The sequence below is a fragment of the Thamnophis elegans genome, chromosome 2, assembly GCF_009769535.1.
Source record: "Thamnophis elegans isolate rThaEle1 chromosome 2, rThaEle1.pri, whole genome shotgun sequence".
Taxonomy (NCBI): Eukaryota; Metazoa; Chordata; class Lepidosauria; order Squamata; family Colubridae; genus Thamnophis; species Thamnophis elegans.
The window spans coordinates 79,508,619-79,532,498 of NC_045542.1; the positions used below are offsets into that span (position 1 = coordinate 79,508,619).

Here is a 23,880-nt window from a genome sequence, read left to right on the forward strand (position 1 = left end):
AGTGCATGTAACTGTTTTGAAATTAATTATCATTAACTCTAATAGTTAAGATTCTGGACAAAGAATCAGGAAACCTGTGTTATAGACCTGCTTTAGGTATGGAAGTAGGGTGAAAGACTTAGAGCCAATCAATCCAAGGAAGAAGAAAATGGCAAACATCTTCTGGACTTGTCCATGTAGTTACCATGAGGCAAGTCTGGCACTAACTGTTCCCCCCCCCTCCCAAAAAAAAGTCAAAATGGCTAGGGGTACATATGATAGGCAAGAGCATTAATTGTCTAATCCTGCTTTAAGGGACCTATATAGTAGATATGAACACTTTGGAAAAACACTCCTTAGTTCAGACTATAGGCAGCATTTTGGCAGTGTTCACACCTGCCAGACTACAGAGCATGGCGCTAAACCACCTTGTGTACTGTGTACAACAGCAATTGTTTCCTCCTAAAGTTGTCAGGTGTGATGATTCTTACTGAGTAGAGGAAAAGCAACAACTCAAAAGAGAAATACTGTCATTGGGTTATCTTTCTGATGTTTCTTTCAGTAACGGTTTTAAAATGTTGACTTTCTTCCAACAAATGTGCCTTGAGTATTATAAACATGGAAAGTCCGGGGGTGGGGGGTGGGGGCTTTGGCAAGGGTAAATCAGCTCTTTTCTCAACCTCAATATAGATACGTGTCTAGTTATTTTTGAGTGTCAGTCTTATGACACATTAAATATTGCAGACATAGGGATTAAATATGGATAGGATATGTTCAATTTTATTTATTGGTTTGTTTACTTATTAGAAATATAAGAGCTCAAATATGGTGTGCATAAGGACGTCTCTTTTTTAATTCAAATAAGAAAAGTAATTATGGAGAAGTAACAGTTAAGAGGAGGTTCTACTGAACAGAAGCACTGCAGACAACTGCGTAGTATGCCAATCTTGCACATGCCCCATAAATCCAATCTTGTTTTCAAAAGCAGCTTCATGGATTGACATTGTGTACAAAATAGAATTCAGCAAATAAATTATTGGAACCATTTCTAAGAAACACGGAAAGCTGTTTTCATATTTTGTTTAGCATTGATCAAGGCACCAGGCTAAAAAGCAGGAGACTGAGTTTAAGTCCCGCCTTAGTCATGAAAGCCAGCTGGGTGACTTTGGGCCTCTCTTTCAGACCAACCAACTTCACAACACTTGTGAAGAAAATAAGAGAAGGAAGGCATGTTGCATATTTACAGTTATTTGCAAAAAATAATGGTAGGATACAAATAAATAAAAGAATGTTTATTTTAAACCATAATTTCTGTCTTATATACAGTGATAGTGTTATCTGCTAAATTGAAAATTAATTAGGGCTTATTCCTCCTTCTGATTATGTGGAAATGCTGAAATCTTACACTTTACAAATCTATCTTATATCATCTCATCATATCATACCATAATTAAGTATATCTTATAGCGGGCATAATTTTTCCCTTAGCTCATACTTTATATAGAATTCAGATTATTTTTTAATCTTAATCTAGTTTTAGATAAAATGTTTTCTCTTTTTAAACATATTTACAATATCTTAGTATTTTTTAGCTGTTAGCCAACCCGAACTAAGCAGTGACATTCCCTGTTTACACTTGGATAGGAGACCTCAAGGGGATTTCAGAGATTTAGGCTAGGCTGGGAAATCAAATAATAATATTAATTTTTTTTTTAAAAAAAAGAATATCCCAGAAGAAGGCAATGAAAGCCACTGTTATGTTGTTGCCAAGAAAATTACTTGGATATGTCTATGAGTTTGATTCAAAGGAATTTGAATTGAAGAGAGGCATTTACTTCATCGTAAATTCAGGTTTAAACTATCTTAAGTAATTGAAATATTCTGAAATTACTTTTATTTTCATTAATCTGATCTGATTAATCTAAAAGTGGCCTGTATGGTCTACAATACATTATTTTTTAATAGAGATCAATTAAGCTGTCTCTTAAGGAATTTGGCAGAAGTATCTCTTTGCAAGTCTTTTTTTTTTTATCTTTGGACTGAAATCTTTTCTTTTTGAGTTCTGTTAATTTGCCCTAGCAAAACAATAAATCCAAATGCCTTAATTTGTTGCAATCTTACTTGTAGTGTCTAGATCGATCGTTTAGGTGTTATTAAATTATTATTTTATATTGAGGTTTTAATTCTTAACCACTCAGATTTGCATATGAGATGGGCAGCCATATAATTTGATTAAAATAAATAAATAAATAACCTTCATATTAGGATACTTTATTTCTCACAATTACAGTCCTCTTTGTAAAGATTTAGAAGTGATGCATTGAACTGTTGTTGGCCTGTATGGTTTTAGAATCAAGGTATTTGAAAATAATACAGTAACACTAGTCATATTGTAAAATATGACTTACAATGCTAAATCATGAACATTATCTCACAACCTGTTGATATCGAACATAGTCTTTTCCCTTTCTCTAGGGAAAAAAATTGACTTACAATATGTTGTTACTTCTGTGTTGGAATTCACAAGCAATAAAGTTTTGTGTAACAATAGAAAATATCTCATTTTATATTGGGGATTTAGAAAGTTTAAGTCCTATTTAAATCAGTGGAAAGCACAAGAAGACTTGGGGGAGGCTGTGCTTTAGTTATGTAGACTTCATGAATGAGATTATTATCTGTACTCTGTAGATAGTATTTGTCTCAGGCTAATAATGGCTAATGATCCAAGCTGACATAGGGTTGGCAGGAAAACATGGTTGGGTGTGGGGAAGCTTAAATGAGTTTTGGCAGAATGAACAGTGTGTTTATTGTAATAGTCCAGAGGTTCTCAAGAAGCAAGCTAAAGTCCTTACTTTACTCAATCCTTTTCCTCTAAGTGATTTGGTTTCCTCTTCAGTTCCTCTTATATATGAATGTATTTAGGATGTTCCATTTTAAAATAGACATGATGTCATTGTACATATCCTCTCTTTCTGCTTCACAGTTAATGTTTTGGATGAGTTTGATGCTGATTTGTTTTTTCTTATTCAATGAATAAATACATCTGATTTCACAACCAAGCTCTTTATGGTTATAATTGCAATATTTCAAAAATGGGAATGCTTTGTTCCTGATCTGGTACATACCATGCTTTCAAAATTATTAACAGTGATAAACTCACATTCACTTTTTAGAAAAAGAAACCTGAAAAATTCTTACTTATTTTAATACAGAAGGAAATGTACTCCGTAGCTTTTATTGCTGCTTCATATTATTATCATTTACTCCTTTCTTGAAAGGGCAAAAAAGTTCAGATAGCTTTCCTCAAGGAAAAAGATAAGCTTATGATACAAAAGAGGAAGATGGACCTTCTTTGTTTTGTTACAAGCAGGAATAGAAAACAATCCAGGCTGGGTTGAACCGTCCTGGGTTTGTCCATGATTGGATGCTGTCAGTCATCATCATGATCATCCTAGCATTTTTTTCTTCAGATACGGGGTCCATTTTTCAGGTCAACAAGCTCCATCTTGCACAATCAAGCACAGCACTTTGGTCCAAATGGGCATGGAAGGCCAAAGCAAGGATGGCAAGATACAATAAATGTGGGCATGAAAATCAACTTTAGTTTACCGGAACAGTTGTTCTCTGTGCGCTGCGGGAGAGTCCAACCCCGCCCTGGGGTCTTTTGGGGTCCAGTGTCTGGGAGTACCTGGAGTGTGTCATGACATTACATCTTCAGCAGGACCACACCCTCATTAAAAAACTGAACTCAGTATGGAGTAGGAGGCGTGGCCAAAGAAATTTAACTCAGTCCTTGGACAGAAGTTAACCCATGCTTGGACTCTCCTGCAGCATATAGAGAACAACCGTTCAGGTAAGCCAACGTTCATTTCATGCCCACATTTATTGTATCTTACCATCCTTCCTTTGGCCTTCCATGTGGGCACTTGCCATCTATATTAAAGTGGAAGATGATATAGGCAAAGATGTGGAATGATGCTTGTAGAACATGGCCGTACCACTGGAGGCTTTTCTCATGCATTTTCTTTGATATTGACACAATTCCCATTTTCTTCTGAACTGTGTGATTGCTGACATGGTCAGGGAGACAGACGCCTAACAACCAAGTTTGATGTAAGAAACTGTTGATCAATTTGGTTGCAACCAAAATAAAACCTGACTGGCTTGTTGCTGGAGCCTGATATCGGTTTCATCTGTGTTTAGCTCAGAGAGCAGTATCCAATGGCACAGCTAAGAAGAGCATACCTCACCATTGATTGGATGCTGTTAGTGGAGTAAATATAATAATAATTCAGAAAATACGTTAAAAATTCAGTTTTATGAGCAATTCAGATTGTGCATAAATCTGACCTTCCCAAAACTTACATTTTGTTTATAAAACAAACAATACAGTGGTTTTTAGCCAAAACAACCCCCTGACTTTCTGGAAGTTCTGCTGAACCATTCTCAAGTGTCAAGTAGCAGAAACAAAACCCAGAGTACCTTCATTTTCCTAGGTTTTTACTGAAATAAAGCCCACAAATATAAGTAGTCCTCAACTTAAGACCACAATTGAGCCCAGAATTTTGATTATAACTCACTGTGGTCATTAAGCGACATCCACATGGCTGCCTCACTCAATTACCACCCAACTCTCCACATTGCGGTTGTTAAGTAACTGAAGAGGTGCCTCAGGGTAAGGGAATCTTGGGAGGCCCAGTGCCTACCGGCATGTGGAAAGTTGCTATGGGTCAAAAGGCCTCTCCCAGGTAGCCCAGGACCTCCTCCTTGCCCCCTCCCCCCAAATCCTGATAGGTCTGGTCTTTTCTGTGCCTCACCATTACTCCCGAAATGCCTGGTGAGACTTCCGGGCATGGCAAAGTAAAGAAAAAGCCATGATGGAGGAAAGAGAGGATGCCTACATGCCGTTGGGCCTAGCTAGCTAAATCTTCCAGCCCCTGGCAGATTTCTACACACCAGTGTACCTAACTGGCCAAAGTCTCCTGGCCCACAGTCAGGAAGGGGAAATTGCTACACTCCTATGATGTAAGAGTGGATGCCCTGTCAAGCACCAAATTTTGTTCATTTTGGTGCTACAACTTCAGAAAGTTGGAACTTTGGGCAAGGATTATAAGTCCCTTTGTTCAATGCCATTGTAATTTCAAATGGTCACTGAATGAATGGTCATAGGTCAAGAACTGCATTAGAGGGAGAATAGGGAAAAGCTGGTGCATACCATCCACTTTTCCTCAGTAGCTTCCAACATGGTGTATCCCTTCAGTCTATCCAGCCCTAATCTTCCCAATACCTTTCCTTCCTTCTCCTGTCAACGATTGCTACAATAGTTGATACGCAATATATATGAATGACTTTGCTGCATTTCCTTCCATCCCTTTCTTGCCTCCCCTTAGCTGATTTTAATTCATGGCATATCCCACTGGATAATCCAACATCTGATTTTACCAGTGCCTTCCTTTCCTTGCCTCCCCATGGCTATCCCCAATAACATTGTATTGTATCTTCCATTGGCCTAGCCTGCTCTTCCTCCCTTTTTATAACTGGATACCTATACAACTTCCTTTCTTGGAGACTATCTGCACATCTAGTAAAATTTGGCAAGTTTATCTTGTCCTGGAATCCCATCAGAGAAGTAACATAATAATGAAGGAGCCCAGAAAAATTCCCTGCCTGTAGCTGTGTCAATCTTTGGAATAATGTAATCCGGAGTAAAAGAGGCATAAACATAGCCATCAATAATAAAACTTTAATACACTGATATCAAGGAAACAATAGTACAAAACAACAAGGACTAAATGGGATCACAAGTCTTTATGCCATATGTAAATCAAGGTCTTCAAGGCTCTCCTAAAAGGCAATAGTGCCAGGGCTATGCAGACTCAGTATTCCAAAGACTGGTTCAGCTACAGACAAGGGACCTCTCTGGGTCCTTCAAGATGGCATTACCTCACTGATGAAATCCAGCGCATACTTTCCAAATCTCACTAGATGTGCAGAAACATCCAAGAAAGAAAGTTGTTTAAGTATCTAGGTTTTAAAGAGAGCTTGAGTATAGATGAGAACCAGCACATTGAAGTACATTGGTAACCAGCATCACTTGTGAAGGCAAATGACACATGGACAAAACAATATCCACATGAAACTTTTTGCACAACTGCATTATGAATAAACTGAAGTTCCTGAAAGGGTTCCACCACAAAACCACGGACAACAAAATCGCGCTCGACGAAAGCGCGTACGTGACGTCATCACAGCGCGACGAAAACATCGCGCTGTGATCAATAAATGTAAAAATAAAGCGAAAACCTTACCCTAACCCCCCCAAACCTAACCCTAAACCTTAACCTAACCCTAAACCTAACCCTTAACCTAACCCTAAACCTAACGCTAACCCTTAACCTAACGCTAAACGTAACCCTAACGCTCTAAACCTAACCCTAACCCTTAACCTAACCCTAAACCTAACCCTTACCTTTATGTGAATCGGCTTGCTTTAATTTTATTTTTATTTCAATTTTTAATTTTTTTCATCGCGCTGTGATGACATCAAATGCGCGCTTTTGTGGAGCGCGGTTTTGACGGGTCACGCCTGAAAGTCTTTAAGAGCAACCCCATATAGAGCACATATAAGAGGTGATTCAGGTTTGAGTGACTATGAAAATGGCCATAATTGATATAAATGGCACATGAAATGTATTTGTAGCTGCTATTTGCTGATAGATCAAAAACCAGAAATCCAGGAGCCCTCCTTCTCCCCCCCCCAATGCACACAAGTTTCACCTGGGATAGTGCAGTCCCACTGAAAATTTATTGGGAGATCTCTGAAAACAGGTGTATCACCACTGAAACTTCTCTTTCTTACGTATGAGCCTTTTCTTACCTATCCACACCCCTCCAGATCCAAACTTCAGAACATTTTCACTGTTTTCTTGAGTGTAATTTCCATAAATTAAAAACCAGGCTATAGCATAATGTGGTTCTTAAGAATGACAGGATGTGGGATACACCAAAGCAGTTGCTATATGTAGTATTCCTATTTTAACTAGGCTGATGCATCTCAGGCTTTTTTAGGATAGACCTTTTCATTACCACCTAGTGGGTTTTCCCCAACCCCAGCTTCTCTGGAGAATGAATATTTGTAGTCATCAAGTTTGTTCAAATCTTTTTTGGATGGAATTGGGGGGGGGGGGTTCCTCTTCAGATTTTTTCCCTTCTTTGTACAAACCAAAGCATGATAGATCTCTAGTTTATTACCCAACAATTCAGCCCTGAGTTTACAATAGTATATAAATGACAGATTAGTAGAAGGCTTTACATCTTAAATTGCTTACAAATTACAGGTAACAACCTTAATTGCTTTCTAACTATAAATTCTGAATGACTTTTGATATTTCAAATAGAAAAAACACAATCATTTAACTTTCATTAGCAAATTCAGGTTGGTTATTTTCACACTAAAATAAATTGGCTTTTCTAACACACAGTCATTTTGGCTTTTCAATGTAATCACTGAAGTTCTGCAGTGCACACAGCATTCCTTGTAAGGAGGTCCTACATTATTTACCTTGGCATTAAAGCATATTCCGAAATTTGCATGATATTGACATGAACAAGGAATCTGACTTACATGGAACTAAAATAACATTTCCAAGAAATGGGAATTGATTGACGTTTCAACTTTTTGTGGCATGTAATAAAAACAGTGGTTTGTTATCATTTAGTTATGTTATTAATTACAAATGATGTCTTGTGTATCTTTTCAAAATATTCATGAAATATTTTCAAGTGATTGGTAGATTTATAGGCACGTTAGTCAAATCCTGTACTACTTTTAGACATACAAAGCAATGTCTTATAGCAATACCCACCCACCCCCAACCTCCGGGCCATGGGCTAGTATTGGACTCGGGACTGCCAGTAACCAGGCCATGCAAGTGAACAAAACCCCATCTGCACATACACAAGATCCAGGCAGTGTGCAAAACCATGCTCGCCCGCTCCGTGGAAAATACACACTCCATGGAATTTGTCCCTGATGCCCAAAAGGTCAGACGCCTCTGTCTTATAGCATATTTTTCTGAGGAGAATTTCATTCAAATATACTATTTCACATACTTGGGGCCTTATAATTTAATCATATATGTTTATTCAGAAATAAGCTGTATTTATAGCAATCAGCAAACTGATTAGAAAGTGAAGCATTTAAGAAAATATACTACAAAAATACTTAAGCCAGGCTGAATAGAGCAGTTGGAATATGTTTGTGGTGTTAAGCTGAGTACATGTACTCTGCGTCTCCAAAATATCCACACTTTAATATAGAATGCATATTTAGTAAAGATAGAACAACCTTCCATCATTTTGTGATAACTAACCAACTAAAGACAAATCAAAACTTTTCTGAATAAACAGATCATTAGTTTGGCATTGTTCTGCCATAAACCTACCAATAGTTTGAGATGCAGAGGCTTATCCTGGTTGTTCTGTGGTAATCATCTTTTTAACTTCTCAAATCTGAGCTCCTCCTTCAGTCTAAGTATGCATTTGGGAACCGGTACATTATATTCTTTGCTATATATAGTGCTGCTGTTGTGGCATTAGATAAGATTGTGACTCAGTGGTGAGATTATTGCCAAATGAATACCAATAAGTCTGCTGCAAAGGATTTAATGTGTATCAGTTGTTCAGATTTTTGCTTCTGTAACACATTCTCTGAAGCTGATTAACTTTTTAAAATGTGGGGGTAATATAATGACACATCATTCAAAAAGAATGTTGTTAGAAAATAATTAACAGGAATTTTCAGTTGGAACACAATGAGACACATTGTTCATAAACAGCAGTGAGAATACTTCAGACAGACAAAAGAAAGTGGAAGGGAAGTTTGTAACCCAATGTCCCATATTGAGTATAGAAAGAATATGGGAGGATTTTTCAAAGTATATTTATCATTAATTTCTTAATTAATATATGCATACCAAAACCATAATATATCAGAAGTAATAAATCTTATGACATCTTGCATCTAGACAGGTAGTAGACAAAGGAATTTACAATGCTCAAAACCATGTGTGAGCAGCCTTTATGAATATTTTTCAGGGTTTATGCTATGCTGATGGAAGTCTTCTGTCCATAAAATAAGTCATTTTTCTTTTCTAGAAATTGTTCTCTTGTTAATCTTTTTTCTCAGAGTTTCATGTTATGTTTTAAACCTCTCAATGTCATGTGTAAACTGTAAATGAAGTTAATTTAAATGTCTCAAAAGTTTTGTTTTGACTGTAAGCAACGCAAAATGAAAAACCTCTTATAGGAAATGAATGGCTGGAATTTCTAGGGCAGTATGGTTGACTTTTGCTACATTTTACTACATTTGTCATCCCAAATCTACTATAGGATGAGCTGAAGTTCCTTTCTTTTTAAAATTATCCTTTCTGAAAACCTAGAAAATCAAGTTTGGCATGGTTTAATTCAGCTCAATATTTGAATTTTGTATTTCTCCCTCTCTTCCTTCTGGAGAGGGATAGATTGATAGAAAATGACATGCACTTTAATTGTATAATTACTACACATATATTCTTTGTTTTTCTTTCATGCAGAGTGACCGTCTTCTTATTAAAGGAGGAAGAATAGTCAATGATGATCATTCTTTTCATGCTGACATTTACATGGAGGATGGTCTTATAAAGTAAGTATAACGTTTCCAAAGCTTGTTAAAAAAACAATTGAAGAGAGAAATTCAGCAGTCTTTTGTTACCAGCTTCTGTTTGGGTTTTGTCTGAACATCCTACATCATCTACTGTTACTTCATACTTACTGGATTTAAACTCTCATATATTGAAGTATTCTTTGGTGAAGTGAACAGGGGCAAGTTTAATTTATGTCAGGATTATGACTTGTCATTCCATTATAAAGTGAAGGGGAATTTTTAAGTAAGGCTACAATATCTGATGTTTTTTAATCTGACTGCTGTCTATGTTTGCCAAGTCATAATAATCATTTATACTGATTAAAAGCTGTGGGTTTTTTTCTGATCTATAAATATATGTATTTAGGATTAAATCCCAATATCATTATGGAATGTTTTACATCTGAAGTCTATCATGTTTTTATGTAATTTATAAACTGCTGGTTTATTTAAAAAACATGTATATTGTTGTACCATCAGCAATATACCTTGTAATTTACAAATAATTTTTCAGTGCATCAAATATTGACATATTTGCCATCTAGTATTTAAAACATTCTTAAATGTTACCTTGGAAGTAAAAATTAGCATTTGAAAGTGGAGTTCATTGTGAACTGAAAATCAAAGTTGCTAATGGCATAATGTATTGGATCATTTAAAAAAAAACCCAGAATGGTCATAGAATTTCAGTTGAAGCAATTTCATCTAAACCGTATCTTCAAAAATTGGCTTCTATTGTAATACAGGTTTCTTACACTAATTGAATTATTTGAAAAAACTCTTTAAAAAAAGTAGCCTCATGTAAAATATAAGTCCATATTAAGAAATAATTTAATCTACCAAAATTCTATCATTTAAAACATACAAATTATAGTTAGTTTTGATATATTTTCAGCAAAATTCTTTGTTTCACAGAAAAACAAATTACAAAAAGGAAAATTGTATTTTTATTGCAAGATAGCATAGGGAATGCTGTTGTAGAAAATAGTGCATACTAATGTAAAGCAATACATATGCAGAATGATTGAATTTACTATCCTAATATTTAGTTGAGGATCATTAACCCTATAGAGAATTTTAGTAAAGTAATATCGTACTTGGATTGAGGATATTATAATTCATATCCCTACTCAGCTTTGAATGAATTGATTCTCCCTCTTTGTTTCACTTCACCTCACATCGAATATAAAGAAGGATTATGCAAATTAAATAGTCTATAGTAGCTTTTTCTCTGTATTGAGAAGTATTATGCTACTTGATATTGGACAGATCGTACACGAGTTATGACAGCAATCAGGATCAGAATTTCTGTTGCAAGTAATAAAAGCATAAAGCACAATCACAAAGTCACAAATCATAATCATGTGATTGCAGGGGTGCTGGGATAGCTGGAACAGCTAGAATCACCATTCGGTCAGCACTACTGTAACTTCAACAGTCACTGTTTGAATTGTCATTAACTGAGGACTACCTGTAAAGAAATAAGAATAAGGGACTAGAAACTCACTGCAGTCTTGGTCATGAGTTTCAGAAATTATAGCTTGCTGTTTGAGGTAGTATGCTGAGTGAGATTAACACTGTTTTGAGAGGCCACAGAAATTATTTAATTAGTTCAAGTATGATTGTATAATTTGTTGTATTATTTATTTCAATAGAAAAAAGGTGTTGAATTTTGAAGCAAGGAATTCTTATATTAGGCAACTTTCTAGAAAATGTAATATGCATATTTTAAAAATATTTTTCATAGTGATTTTATCTATATTTGATTATGACAGTTTTGCTATGTGGAGCCTTTATCAAGTCAGCTTATTTAATGAAATTTCATTGTGATTACCTGGGGCCCAATAAAAGCACTAGGGCTTATATTTTGGTGGTGTCTTATTTTTTTTCTATGTATGGGAGGTCCACTTCTTCTGCTTGTTTGCAGTGGGGTAGGAGGCCATGTGATGCCCCCACTGAGAAGCGGGGGGATGGAGCTGCCCCAAGCCCCCACTTAATTCAGGGTCCCCACAGTTAGGCCACCCACACCCCAACATTTGCCTCACTTCACGACAGCAGCCATTGGCCCACTTCTGCTTCCTTGCAGTCGCAACAGCGGGAGGTCGAGTGACGTGCCACAGCCACAAGGTGAGGTGAGCAGGTGGTGTGTACATCACGCACCAGCCTATCTCGGGGCCCCCGCAGCCAGGCCATCCATGCCCCGACACTTGCTTTGCCTCATAGCCACTGCATCAACACACCACTCAACCTCATGCTCCATTGCAGCCACAAGCAAGCAGAAGTGGGCCAGTGGCAGTGTGGGCTCCTGCTGCACATGGCTGCAAGGCAGGTGTCAGGATGTGGTTGGCCTGGCTGCGGGGGCCTTGAGATAAGCTGGTGTGAGGCATATGGGGCAGCTAAACCTCCCCAGCACAACCTCATGGCTATAAGAAACCAGATGGAATGGGCAGGCAGCAGAGCAGGTTCTTAAGTAGGGCTTATATTAGGTGCACATGTAAAAACATGCTAGGGCTTGATATGGCTTATTCTCCATAGTTGGTGGAGATAGCATCCAGGAATGGGTTAACTCCATCTTATCCAGTCGGACTGAGTCTGCAATCTTGAATGACATGCCGCCTCTAGTAGCTTCTCCCAGCTTTTAGACTCAGTGTATCCTAGGACAAGACATGTTTAAATTCTCTCCTCTAGAATTTATTCCTACAACCAATATTTTTCTTCAAACCTTCGAGGCTTGCTCCCTTTCTTTACATCAGGTTGAGCAGCCTCTGGTCTTCAGCCCTTGCGTGCTGAAGGCCGCATGGCCGCAGTTTGGACTCAGCCGGACCAGGGCAGCGACCATGAGGTCACTCCAGAACGCTGACCCTCGGACCGCAGGATTGACGGAGCAGTCCCAATGAGGCTTGGGGGCAAGGCGCACTATTTTCCATTCCACGGCCACAGCTCAAGCCTCCAACAACAGTGGTGGCCTTTTGTCTTCTCCAGCAGTGACAGGTGCCATTTTAAAAGGCTGCAAAGATGAGGTGGCACCATTTTATGACTTCAGCAGCCACTTCTCGATGGAGAGCCAGGTGAGAGCTTAAGCCCCTTTTGACAAGCCACTTAGTGGCTCCCTGCTTCTATCTTCGCTCCAGGAACTCCGCAATTAAAGGTACCAGTAACTTGGGAGTAAATTCCCTGCCTCGTGGTGTTCTCATCATGGCGGACCCCATTTTGGAGCCAGTTGCCACAACTAGCGAAGGCCCTCAGCCCTCCCCTCCTCCCGATGGGTCCATCACATGAACCTCTGGATCGAGGCCTGCCAGGAAGCGGGCTGCCCCCTCATTACGGTCCAGAGGGTATTCCTAAAAGGCCTCCAAAACCACAGAAAAGGCGGAAAGCTGGCACCAGAGAGCCCTGGACCGTGAATTTGCCAAGGCCCAGAGGGAAGCAGCCAGGAGGGCATCAGACCAACACTCCGTGGAGCAGGTCAGTCCACACCCCCTTTGAGGAGCTGCCCATCATCTGTGACAGTCCCCAGCAGGCTGAGATGTCTCCTGACAGAGGAGGATCTTTCCCTCTCAAACACTGAGGAGGGTGGGGAATTTCTAGGCTCTCCAGCATCCAGGCACCCGGCCTCTAGACATATCAGCCCCATCTCTGCAGCCTCCCTCAGGTCTGTGCCCCCTACAACCTGCAGAGTCACAGCCAACCAATATGGCAGCCATCATTACGAAGGCTATTAAGCAGGGAATTGCTTTGCGCTTGCAACAAAGGGCCTCTCTCCATTCTTCAGATAGAGCCAGCCCTAGAGAAACTAGGGAGTCCAGGGGTTTCTTAAACTGCTCTCACCCTCCTCCCTCAAGGTCTCTTGGTCAGACTTTCTTATCAAGCGCAGGGTCTCAGACCTATCAGGACAAAGGCCTAACCCCTGACCAACTTAACTTTGTCGGCCTCTTTCAGCCCTCCTTATTTAGATCCCTACTATTCAAAGCTAAGAAGGTGGCCAATATGGGATCTACCTGCCCAGGATGCCCCTTCAGGGTCAGGGGATTTAGCTAACCCTCTCTTTTACAAACCTGTGGTAGAAAAGGAGGTGTCCCTTCTCCCAACTTGTTCGAAGTCCATAGTATCCTCAGGGACTACCAGGCATCTCCTCTAATTCAGACAGTGGCAGACAGACGCCAGGAATAAGTGGAGGCTGGCTTCCACCCCCTTTTCAGGGGACCGACTCTTTGGAGTTCCCTTGGAACCCCTGCTAGTCAAATATAGGGACAAACATAAGATCTTGCCCTCCCTTTATAGGTGGCCTGAGACTCGCTCTTCCCCTTGTTACCGTCATTCACCCTTTTGAGAGACAGATGGGGGATTCAGCCTCCCCCGCCCACAACATCAGACACCCTTCAGATAGGGTCAGCAGCAGGACAAAGCTAGAAGCGGTCAACGATTCTCATCCAAGAAATCCTTCAGAGGTGTGGGAGGTCGTTGCTTCCAGTGACAAAAGTGACTGCCTGGAGAACCTTTCCATCAAGGGCCGATTAGCCTTCTTTGCCAACCGATGGGAGGAGATAATAACGGACGCCTGGTCAGGGAGACAGTGAAATGTGTCCTCTCCTAGAGTTTCTCTCCTACCCCTCCCCAAAGTTTTTCATAAGATGTCACGTGTCTCGGGATCATGACAAGAGGCTCCTTATGGACAGGCCATCCAGCATCTACTGGAGATCCTAGCGATCTAGCCTGTTCCATAGGGGCAGCAAGGACAAGGATTCTACTCTCTCCTGTTCATCGTCCCAAAGTCCTCAGGAGGCTGGAGGGCAATTCTCAATCTAAAATGCCGGAATATCACATTGTCTACTGGCGGTTCAAGATGCATTCCCTTCTGACCATCCTAGAGGGCATCTGGAGGGCGATTACCTCACATCCGTGGATCTCACAGGTTTACCTCCACGTTCCCATCCTCCCGGATCACAGGCAGTTTTTTCATTTCTTCTATGATGGGAGGCATTTTCAATACAGGGCCCTCCCCTTTGGCCTCTCATCATCCCCAGGGTGTTCATTAAGCTGTTAGCAGTAGCGGCCCATCTCTGGGCCAGACTGTGAGAATCCACTGCTATCAGGACGATATCCTGCTGCAATCCACATCAGCTGTCCAAGCGAACAGGGACCTAGGTGCTACCCTTCAGGCCCTCCAAGATCAGGGGTTTTCCATAAACCTCAAAAAAAGTCATCTCTCCCCCATGACGAGGCTTCTTCTTCCAGGGGCACTTATAAATACCACAGAGGGCATAGTATACCTGTCCCCAGAGTGACAGGCCAGTCTTTGGGACCTGGCGTACACTGTGAAGGTTTCGCAATCGTCCCATGGGCTCAGCTGCACAGCAGATGCCTCCAGTGGTTCCTCCTTCCGCATCAAAGGGCCCGCAGGAGCTGTTCATTAATCACAGTGCAGGTAACCAGGTCTCGGTGGGTGGGGGTGGTTGTCCCCGACCATCTCCAAAGGCTTGCTGTTCAAGAAACCGGACCACCTGACATTGATGACGGATGCCAGTCTTTTCGGCTGGGCAGCTCATTTACAATCGATGGTTCAGGGCCAGTGGTCCAAATTGGCCCTGCGCCACAGCATCAATTGGCTAGTCTGGCTGGCCCTCATTCATTTCAGGGACTTTGTTGCCAACACATACATCCTGGTCCTCATGGACAAAACGGCCACAAAGGTCCACATCAAAAGCCAAGGGAGGGACTCGTTCCAGATCCCTCATGCAGGGGTCTAGCTGGCCCTCATTCATTTCAGGGACTTTGTTGCCAACACATACATCCTGGTCCTCATGGACAAAACGGCCACAAAGGTCCACATCAAAAGCCAAGGGAGGGACTCGTTCCAGATCCCTCATGCAGGGGTCTGAGTTGCTGGGCCTCTGGGCAGAGACTCGTCTCCTGTGCATACAGGCAGAACACATCTCGGGGGTGTCCAATGTTCAAGTGGACTGATACTTCCAAACTTTTGCCCTGACTCATCACCTTGAAAGACGGTGACATACCCTTGATGTCAGAAGACTCTTTGAATCTATACCAAAAGGACAGCATCGATACATCATTCAGAGACCATGTTTGTATCCTTTCAGCCAGCCAGAATGGGCGGCAAAGCTTCTCCTTCTACTCTGGGTTGCTGAATACGAGCTTGTATATTGAAAGCCTACAAACTTCAATCTGTTCCGCCACCCAGAAATATCACGGCTCACTCCACCAGGAATGTGGCCGCTTCAGCGGCGTGTGCAACACAGGCCTCACTGGAAGATGTCTGTAGGGCGGTTACCTGGGCTGCTCTGTCGCTATTTATCTGTCATTACAGGTTGGATAGTTATGCATCATCGGATGCTGGTTTCAGCTGGTGAGTCTTATAACCAGTTCACATGGACCAATGGACTATGGCCCTGATGACCCACCTGTGAGGACAGCACAGGCTTTGGCATGTCCCATTCCTGGATGCTATCTCCACCAACTATGGAGAATGGATGTTGGTCTTACCTGAGATGCCCGTTCTCAGGACGGTGGAGAGAGCATCCAGCCTCACCCAGTTAGGTGTCCAGTCCTCAGTCCCAGAAGAGTTTTTTCTTCACCATCACATGTTTGTCTGCCGCAACACCTTCGTCAAAATCTGGGAGGAGCTACTAGAGGAGGCACGACATTCAAGATTGCATACTCAGTCCAATTGGATAACAGACAGAGTTAATCCATTCCTGGATGTTATCTCCACTTCCCTGAGAACAGGTGTCTCAGTTAAGACCAACACCCATTTTCTGGGAAACAGGGTATTATTTTGTTGTAGGAAATTGCTTCTGTGTACACTGTTGTATGTTGTGCTATTATCCCAAGACTTTTCAGTGTGGTGGATTGGCTCTAAATGAAGTTTGTTTAGCATCCTCCTATTTATGAAAAGCAGAGTTTTGCCAGTTCTCCCTCCCTCTTTAGACTTCAATAGTACTTGCAACCCGGTCTTCTAAACACACTTGCAAGGGATGTAGAGAAATGCAAAGGAGGGAAGAATCTGAAAGTGAGGAAGAGCACTTAACAGAGTGCAGGATTTTATGTTTGAAGCTCTCAGTGGCCCTTAGGCATAGCCCTGTCTTGCTGGGTATACTTCGGGATTGTTGCTATTCCTTTCCCCATCAATAAGAGGGGGAAGCCACATTTGGACCCAACCAGTTTTCATGGCTAAGGTGGGACTTGAACTCACTGACTCCCACTCTCTAGCCTAGTGGTTAAGACACTAGGCTAGAGTGTGGGAGTCAGTGAGTTCAAGTCCCACCTTAGCCATGAAAGCTGGTTGGGTAATCTTGAGCTAGTCACAGTCTCTCAGCCTAAGCCACCTCACTTTTGTTACTGTGGGGAAAATAGAACTAAGCTGTGTTGGGTATATTTGCTGCCTTGAGTTATTTGTAATAATAAAGGCAGATACAAGCAAATAAATAAAATAAGGGAAAACAATATAGAAAAAAATGATGAATTAAGAGGTAAACCGACAGCAGTTGCAGTATTAAAAATTGCTTACTGTTTTTCTCCATAAGATGAAACGAAACATTGAATACTTGTATTTTTAATGTTTTTGAAAATCCACTGGTAAGTTTTATTCACATAGCTACTTGAGCTTGAAGACAGAAAGCACAGATTCAAAAACATTATCTTTCAAAAGCTATTTATAATTCAGATTCTAGAAAAACTGAAATTAAATCAGAAAAACATCAACTGCCAACAGGCTTTAACTCATATCAGTTCTATAGTTCAAATCTTGTTCCCACCTGTTTGCTGAAACAGACTGACAACCAGTGGCTTCTCAAAGGGAGAAGCAATTGGCATTTGTATTGCTTTTATAATGCATGTCAAGACATCTATCTGACTTAGTCCTTCTAACCTTCTTGAAGGTTACTTACCTTACTTACTTATCTGCTTTCACAACTTTGCAGTTTACGAAGATCCGAAGCAAACTATTCCATAATGTTTTTCCCTGTTGCTTTTCCATTGGACATAAGAAGCATAAGAAAAGCTTTGTATCTACTGATTTTGTTGAGTCTCAACATAACATATAACATTATTGTTGCGATATACAGAACACCTCTGATAAAAATACAGTTTATATATTTATTTAATAAAGTACATTTTTTTTCTTGAAGAGACACACATTGTTTGCAGAATAAAGCATGAATAAAATACCTTTGAGCTTCTACAAAGTAATAATTTTATGTATTCATTCATTCATTGCTTTAGCAAACAAATGTATAAAGCTGTCCATCTCAGATCAGGGATTCTGGGCGATTGTATGATTATTAAATAAAATCATGACCGGCATTTAAAAATAAAAAAGTTAACATTAAAAAGCAAAAAAATAATTAAACATGAAATATATACAACCCATCCACCCCCGGCAAAGAGAAAATGAAAATATTCCCTCAATTATGGAACCATCTAGGCCAGTCACTGGTTCCCTGGGACTCCCAGGCCTGATGACATAATAAAATATTGAGGGACTTCCAAGGCCATCCAAGAGGCTAATTTAATTTTGATGGGGAGGATGTTCGATAGGATGAGCACAGGGTCATGAAGGCCCACCCTCTGAGACCCTCCAAATATAGGTCCCTGGCAGATAGTCCAAAGCACGCCTTCTCTGCCAGAACTAACAGGATGCCAGTAAAGGAGAATATTTGTGGCTCAGAATTGAAGAGCGCACCAAGGATTCCTAATGAGATGGGCTGATATAATCAGGGAGAGGTGGGATTCAGATAACCTGTTTCCAAAATTGAATCTCTATCAAGAAACTTGAAAGTTCGTTGTTTTAACGTTACCAGTATTAGATTTTTATTTCTGTTAATGGAGTCATGAATATGTTTTATATTTTGAATTTTTTATGTTTTTGTAAGCTGCCTTGTGAGTTTACACAAACAGTTGGGGTGTGCATTTAATAATAAATTAAAAATAAATATTTGAATGATACAAACTGATGCAAATAATAAATACCTGAGAAAAGGACGCTTAAATCCTATGGAGGGTTTTCGTTTTTCATTATAAATGGATGTTCCTATTCTAACTATTTTGATTTTTTTTTTTTCAATCAGGCAAATTGGTGACAACTTAATAGTTCCTGGAGGAGTGAAGATTATAGAAGCCAATGGGAGGATGGTTATCCCTGGTGGAATTGATGTCCACACTCACTTGCAGATGCCCTACAAAGGAATGACAGCTGTGGATGACTTCTTCCAGGGGACAAAGGCAGCCCTGGCGGGTGGGACTACCATGATCAGTAAGTGCAAGGAGGATTTTTCTATCCATTTTCAATGTTGCTAAATAGTACTCCTGTTTTATTATTAGTAATATGCAAGCTAAATTTCTGGCATATAATATGCACCTGTAACGCTTTTTAGGATCTTGTGCACTTTCTCCATGGGAAAGAATTTTCTGAAAACTACTTTAGAAGACTAGGAACTGGACATTATCTTCAGTTGTTAGAATATTCAGTCATCTATGTGGCCATCCTTTAGAATAAACTGTGGCTTCCCCCCATATATTTTACATAATACATTGTAATATATACTTTATATATATAATGTATGTGTGTATGTATGTATATGCACAACGTAATGACTAGATTTAGTACCATTTATATAGGAAGCCGCAACTGTTTCACCAAAATGCATCATCTCTGTATAAGCTCTCAGAATTTTCATATGCAGTTTTACAATTGGCTTACTTGCAAGTGCTGCAGTTTTCATGTTATTTTGATTAAATATTTTTAAAAAGTATTAAAAAGTATGTATACTCCTATTGGTAAATAGCTGGAATCAATTTTTCATACCTAAAATCTTCAGCTTATCTGCAAGTATAAAGTTCATTCAGAGAAATGGAAGACAAGTGGAATGTACAATACAAATGCTATAGAATGCTTAGTCTTTCTGAGATGTTTGGTATCCTCATCTCCTCCATATGTTTTATGACCTGAATTTCTAGGTTGGAAAAAACTGATTTGGAATACTTGAATTTTTGTGCTTGAAAAGTGAGATATTTGCATATTTTGGTTAAAATCTATAAGGAAAACCTTAAATAGTTCAGAATAGCTAATAAATGTTTCTGCCCATGCCTAGATTTAAGCTGCTATAGTCCTTAACAAATAGTAAATGCCTGCAGAAAGAAATAGGCACTTGGCCAAATATGTCTCAGAACAAACAGAGCAAACTAAAATGGAAGATAAATTCTTGACTCACACTTTAAGTCATTTTAACACCATTGAAGTCTAGTCCACAGCTTAGCCTTTTTGCTGAAGTCTTTGGATTTACTGCATTTAAAAAAATCAGGATAAATTTCAATTATAAACAGTTAATGCAATAGTTTCCTTCTTGGTTTGCCATTTCTAATGCTTGTTGAAGGTGTTTGCCATATGAAAAGTTTGAAATGAAAAGTGAAGATTACACCAATCACAGCAAAAAGTGTTTAGATTGCATCTTATGAAGCTACACATACTTTTTTAAATGGGTAATTGTAGAGGATAGAGAGGCTGGAATCTCAACAAAAATGTATTAGAAGCATCTAGAATATTTCTAATATTAAATTAGGGCCTTATTTTTTTAATCCCTGTTCAAGAAATTAATTTTATGTGAGAGATTACAAGGAATAAGATATATTGTTGGCTCATTTGCTGCATAAAAGCTAATAAATATGAAAAATGCAAAGTTTATTCTGCACGGTTGTAATATGTTTCTAACTTCAAATATTTTCCCCTTTATTAGATTAATGAATTAATGAGTTTCACTGAATTGACCTAAACATTTTTTTATACAAGAATGAGGACTAAAATAATACCTCTTCTGTTCTTCAGACTGCAAAAGCAATATTCTAAATTAGACACTGAAGCCATAAGATTTTAATTAGCTGATCTCTGAAGTATTTAGGTTTTTTTTAACCCTTTAGCCAGACAGAGTATTTTAATCATTGTGAGTAACGATGTTTCACAATGAATGGACATTTGATTTGGGATACTGAGGACATAATTTAGCAGACAAACTGGGGAAGAAAGGACATCTGTTCTTGATTCTCTGGTAGAGCTTATTCTTTTTCACAGTTGACCATGTTGTACCTGAAACTGAATCAAGCCTGGTAGAAGCTTTTGAGAAATGGAGAGAATGGGGTGATGGGAAGGCTTGCTGTGACTACTCCTTGCATGTGGACATCACCCACTGGAATGACAGCGTCAAGCAGGAAGTGCAGACACTCATCAAAGAGAAAGGTATGTTAGTTCCAAGATCTGTTCTTGGCTTTTCTCATTCTAATTGCTATTCTGCTTAATTGTTATTTATTAGTATGCATGTGTATGCAAAATAGCTCTTGCAACATTTTTTTTAGCTCCTTATTTGTCATTCTTCAAGTATCTTCAGTTCTTTGTAACAAGAGTTAAAATACTGTTCTGGATGGGTGACTTGGAGCCCAAAAGCTTGCAATTCAGATTTAGTTGCAATTAATGCAGTTTCTTCATTTTAAAAATGAAAGCTATTTTTCACAGTGATTTTAGCTTCATAGTATATGAAGTGTAAAAAATTATTTACAAAGAGCAATATCAATTATTTAGCACTGCAGACGCATGATCCATTCCAAATTTTGATTTTGATCCAAATAATGATCCCAAATCACTATATCTTTTCATAAGCAACTTTGTACATGGTAGCCATAAGGGTTCCCCCCTTTGGGTTATTAAAAATTTAATTTACTGATTAACTGACCTATTGGCTATTTTTTAATAGTTGATTTGCTGTCAGTGAATTCTAAAGTTTATTTTAAATTACAATTCCTGGCTTACCTGGAATTACTACACCGGAAACTATTATGTCTGTTTTACCTCCTCCCTTATTATTGAGGAGAACAGAACTGAGAATATACAGTATAGACTCAATGCTTTGGAAAACATCCAATCTGGTTCTTTACCTATAATACACCCATCACCATTGATTTTTCTCTTTTCTTCCCCTTTCCCAGCATTATGAACTTCTCAAAGGAATAGATTCTTTGCATAAACATAAATTATAGTTCACCATCCTCGTCATAGGGGGTTATTTCTATAATCTTATGAGAGATAATAAATGAAGAAGCAGTGAATTGCACACCATCCTGGTTGTTTTCCAGAGTGTGGACAAGACATTTCATTATATTTAAGATATTTTTGCAAAAGACTTCCATTGTACTCTGTGTAATAAATATTTTTGTATTACTTCTTTGCCAATACTTGTGTTGCATAATCTTTCCTTACTTTAGGAGTTAACTCTTTCCTGGTTTACATGGCCTATAAGGATTTGTACCAGATGTCAAACACAGAGGTAAGAAATGGGTTATTGTACTCTGTATAAAAAAAATTGAACCTTTGTCTGATAAAAAATTATTCAGAGTTTTAGTGCATTTTAATTTGGAAGGGTGTATGTTATCTTAGTGAACCCAATTAACATTAAAAACAAGACAAATAGCATTAGAATAGAACTCACGCTATAATATGTATAATCCTGGAACACCCATGAGAGGTATTTAACCACACTTGATTAAAAACAGATCTATTACTGGCTATTAGAAATCATACTCCTATATTCAAAGGCAGCATATCTTTATCAGAGGGTGATAGCTCCAGTTATTTAACTTTCCTTAATAAAAATATGATGCAGGCCAAAATTATTTTGTTGTTTTCCCAAGCCATCCAATTAAAATCTGTAAGATAGAATTTTAAATATTTAATAGGCAGGTTTCTGGCCATATAACAAGAATGAGCTGTAAGTTGTAATCACAGATACTTCTACCTTCAGTGGAAAAAGTGCAGTCTCAGAAGATGAGTTTTGATGATAATTTGCAGTGTTATATGGTTATTTACATTTTGTAAATAACTTTAAACTTTTTAAAAAAGCACTTGATAAGTATAGTAAATCATAAAAGAAGATCAACCCTCAAGTTCCCTTCATTGGTTAAGAAAAGTAGGAACAGAAAACAGGTTCCAAAATTGGTTTCAAGAACCAATTTTAAGTAAGATTATTGGGTTTTGAGTGTCAATCCATGCCCTGTTTAAAACAAATTGTAACCCCAATGATTTAATCAGGTTGTTATTAAATTTTGTATGTTTTTCAGAGCATCTAATTATGAAGCAGTTGCTGCACATAATACAATTGCAATTAGAAATTATAAACCTTAGTCAGTAGTGCATTGGATAAACATCAATTTCTTTTTTTTATTACTAATAGGTATTGAATGGTTAATTTATTAAAAGCCCATAATTTTAACAAAATGTGTTCATTTGAGACATTACGGGACACAGATAAATCTTCAGTCCCTTAATACTATCTTTCTTTTTTTTTATAACAGATTTTTTAAATTATTTTTTCCCTTCTACAACACCTTACAGTCATTACATCAACATTGTTGTGTCATCATACTTGTACATGTATATAATATTTCACTTCTATATTTACACACTTTATACACAGTTCTATTTATATTTATATATGTTGTTTTTGGCTTAATTAATTTTATTCCTGTTTTGTAGCCATTTGTACCAATTGTTCCAAATTTCATAATATTCCGACTCTTCTTTATCTTTTAATTTCAGTGTTAATTTGTCCATCTCTGCATAATCCAAAGTTTTTTTTATCACTAATTCATCCGAAGGGGTATTATTTTGTTTCCAGCATTGGACAAATGCTATTCTAGCTGTGGTTAGCAGACGTGTTAATATGTACTTAATTTTCTTTGTATATTTCCCTTTGATTATTCGCAGTAGAAAGATTTCGGGTTTGTATTTTAGCTGTTCCAATACTGACTTTCTTATTGCATCCTGTTTTTCAGCTGTACGAAATATTTAGTTTCTTAGGAGAACTTGGTGCAGTAGCTCAGGTTCACGCTGAAAATGGGGACATAATTGCACAGGTAATGTTCTGCCTTTTCTTGACCAAATAAAAGCAAGCAAGCACGTACACAATTGATATGTGGTTTCTGTGAATTTTATGCACTAATGCTGCATTTTGCTACACCATATGAAATAAATAAACATTGAAGCAACACTATAAAGATATACATTGAAATATTGTACTGTGTGACAAGAATACCTTATGACACATCGCATGGGTAGCCCTCAAATTAACTGTTTGCTTAGTGACTGTTCAAAGTTACGACAACATTGAAAAAAGTAGCTTACAACCAATCCTCGCACTTAACAATCACAGCATCCTGTCAGT

At 38.6% G+C, this 23,880-nt stretch overlaps 1 protein-coding gene across 2 annotated transcripts in view; it reads left to right on the forward strand.

Moving 5' to 3' along the window:
- Positions 1 to 23,880, forward strand: part of DPYSL3 (dihydropyrimidinase like 3) — a 73,083-nt gene that overhangs the window by 33,160 nt on the left and 16,043 nt on the right. For both annotated transcript variants that reach the window (XM_032210215.1, XM_032210216.1), the window contains exons 2-6: positions 9,573 to 9,661; positions 18,745 to 18,929; positions 20,742 to 20,906; positions 21,926 to 21,987; positions 23,492 to 23,572. In XM_032210215.1, coding sequence (XP_032066106.1) covers positions 9,573 to 9,661; positions 18,745 to 18,929; positions 20,742 to 20,906; positions 21,926 to 21,987; positions 23,492 to 23,572 — 582 coding nt within the window. The remainder of the gene's footprint in view (positions 1 to 9,572; positions 9,662 to 18,744; positions 18,930 to 20,741; positions 20,907 to 21,925; positions 21,988 to 23,491; positions 23,573 to 23,880) is intronic.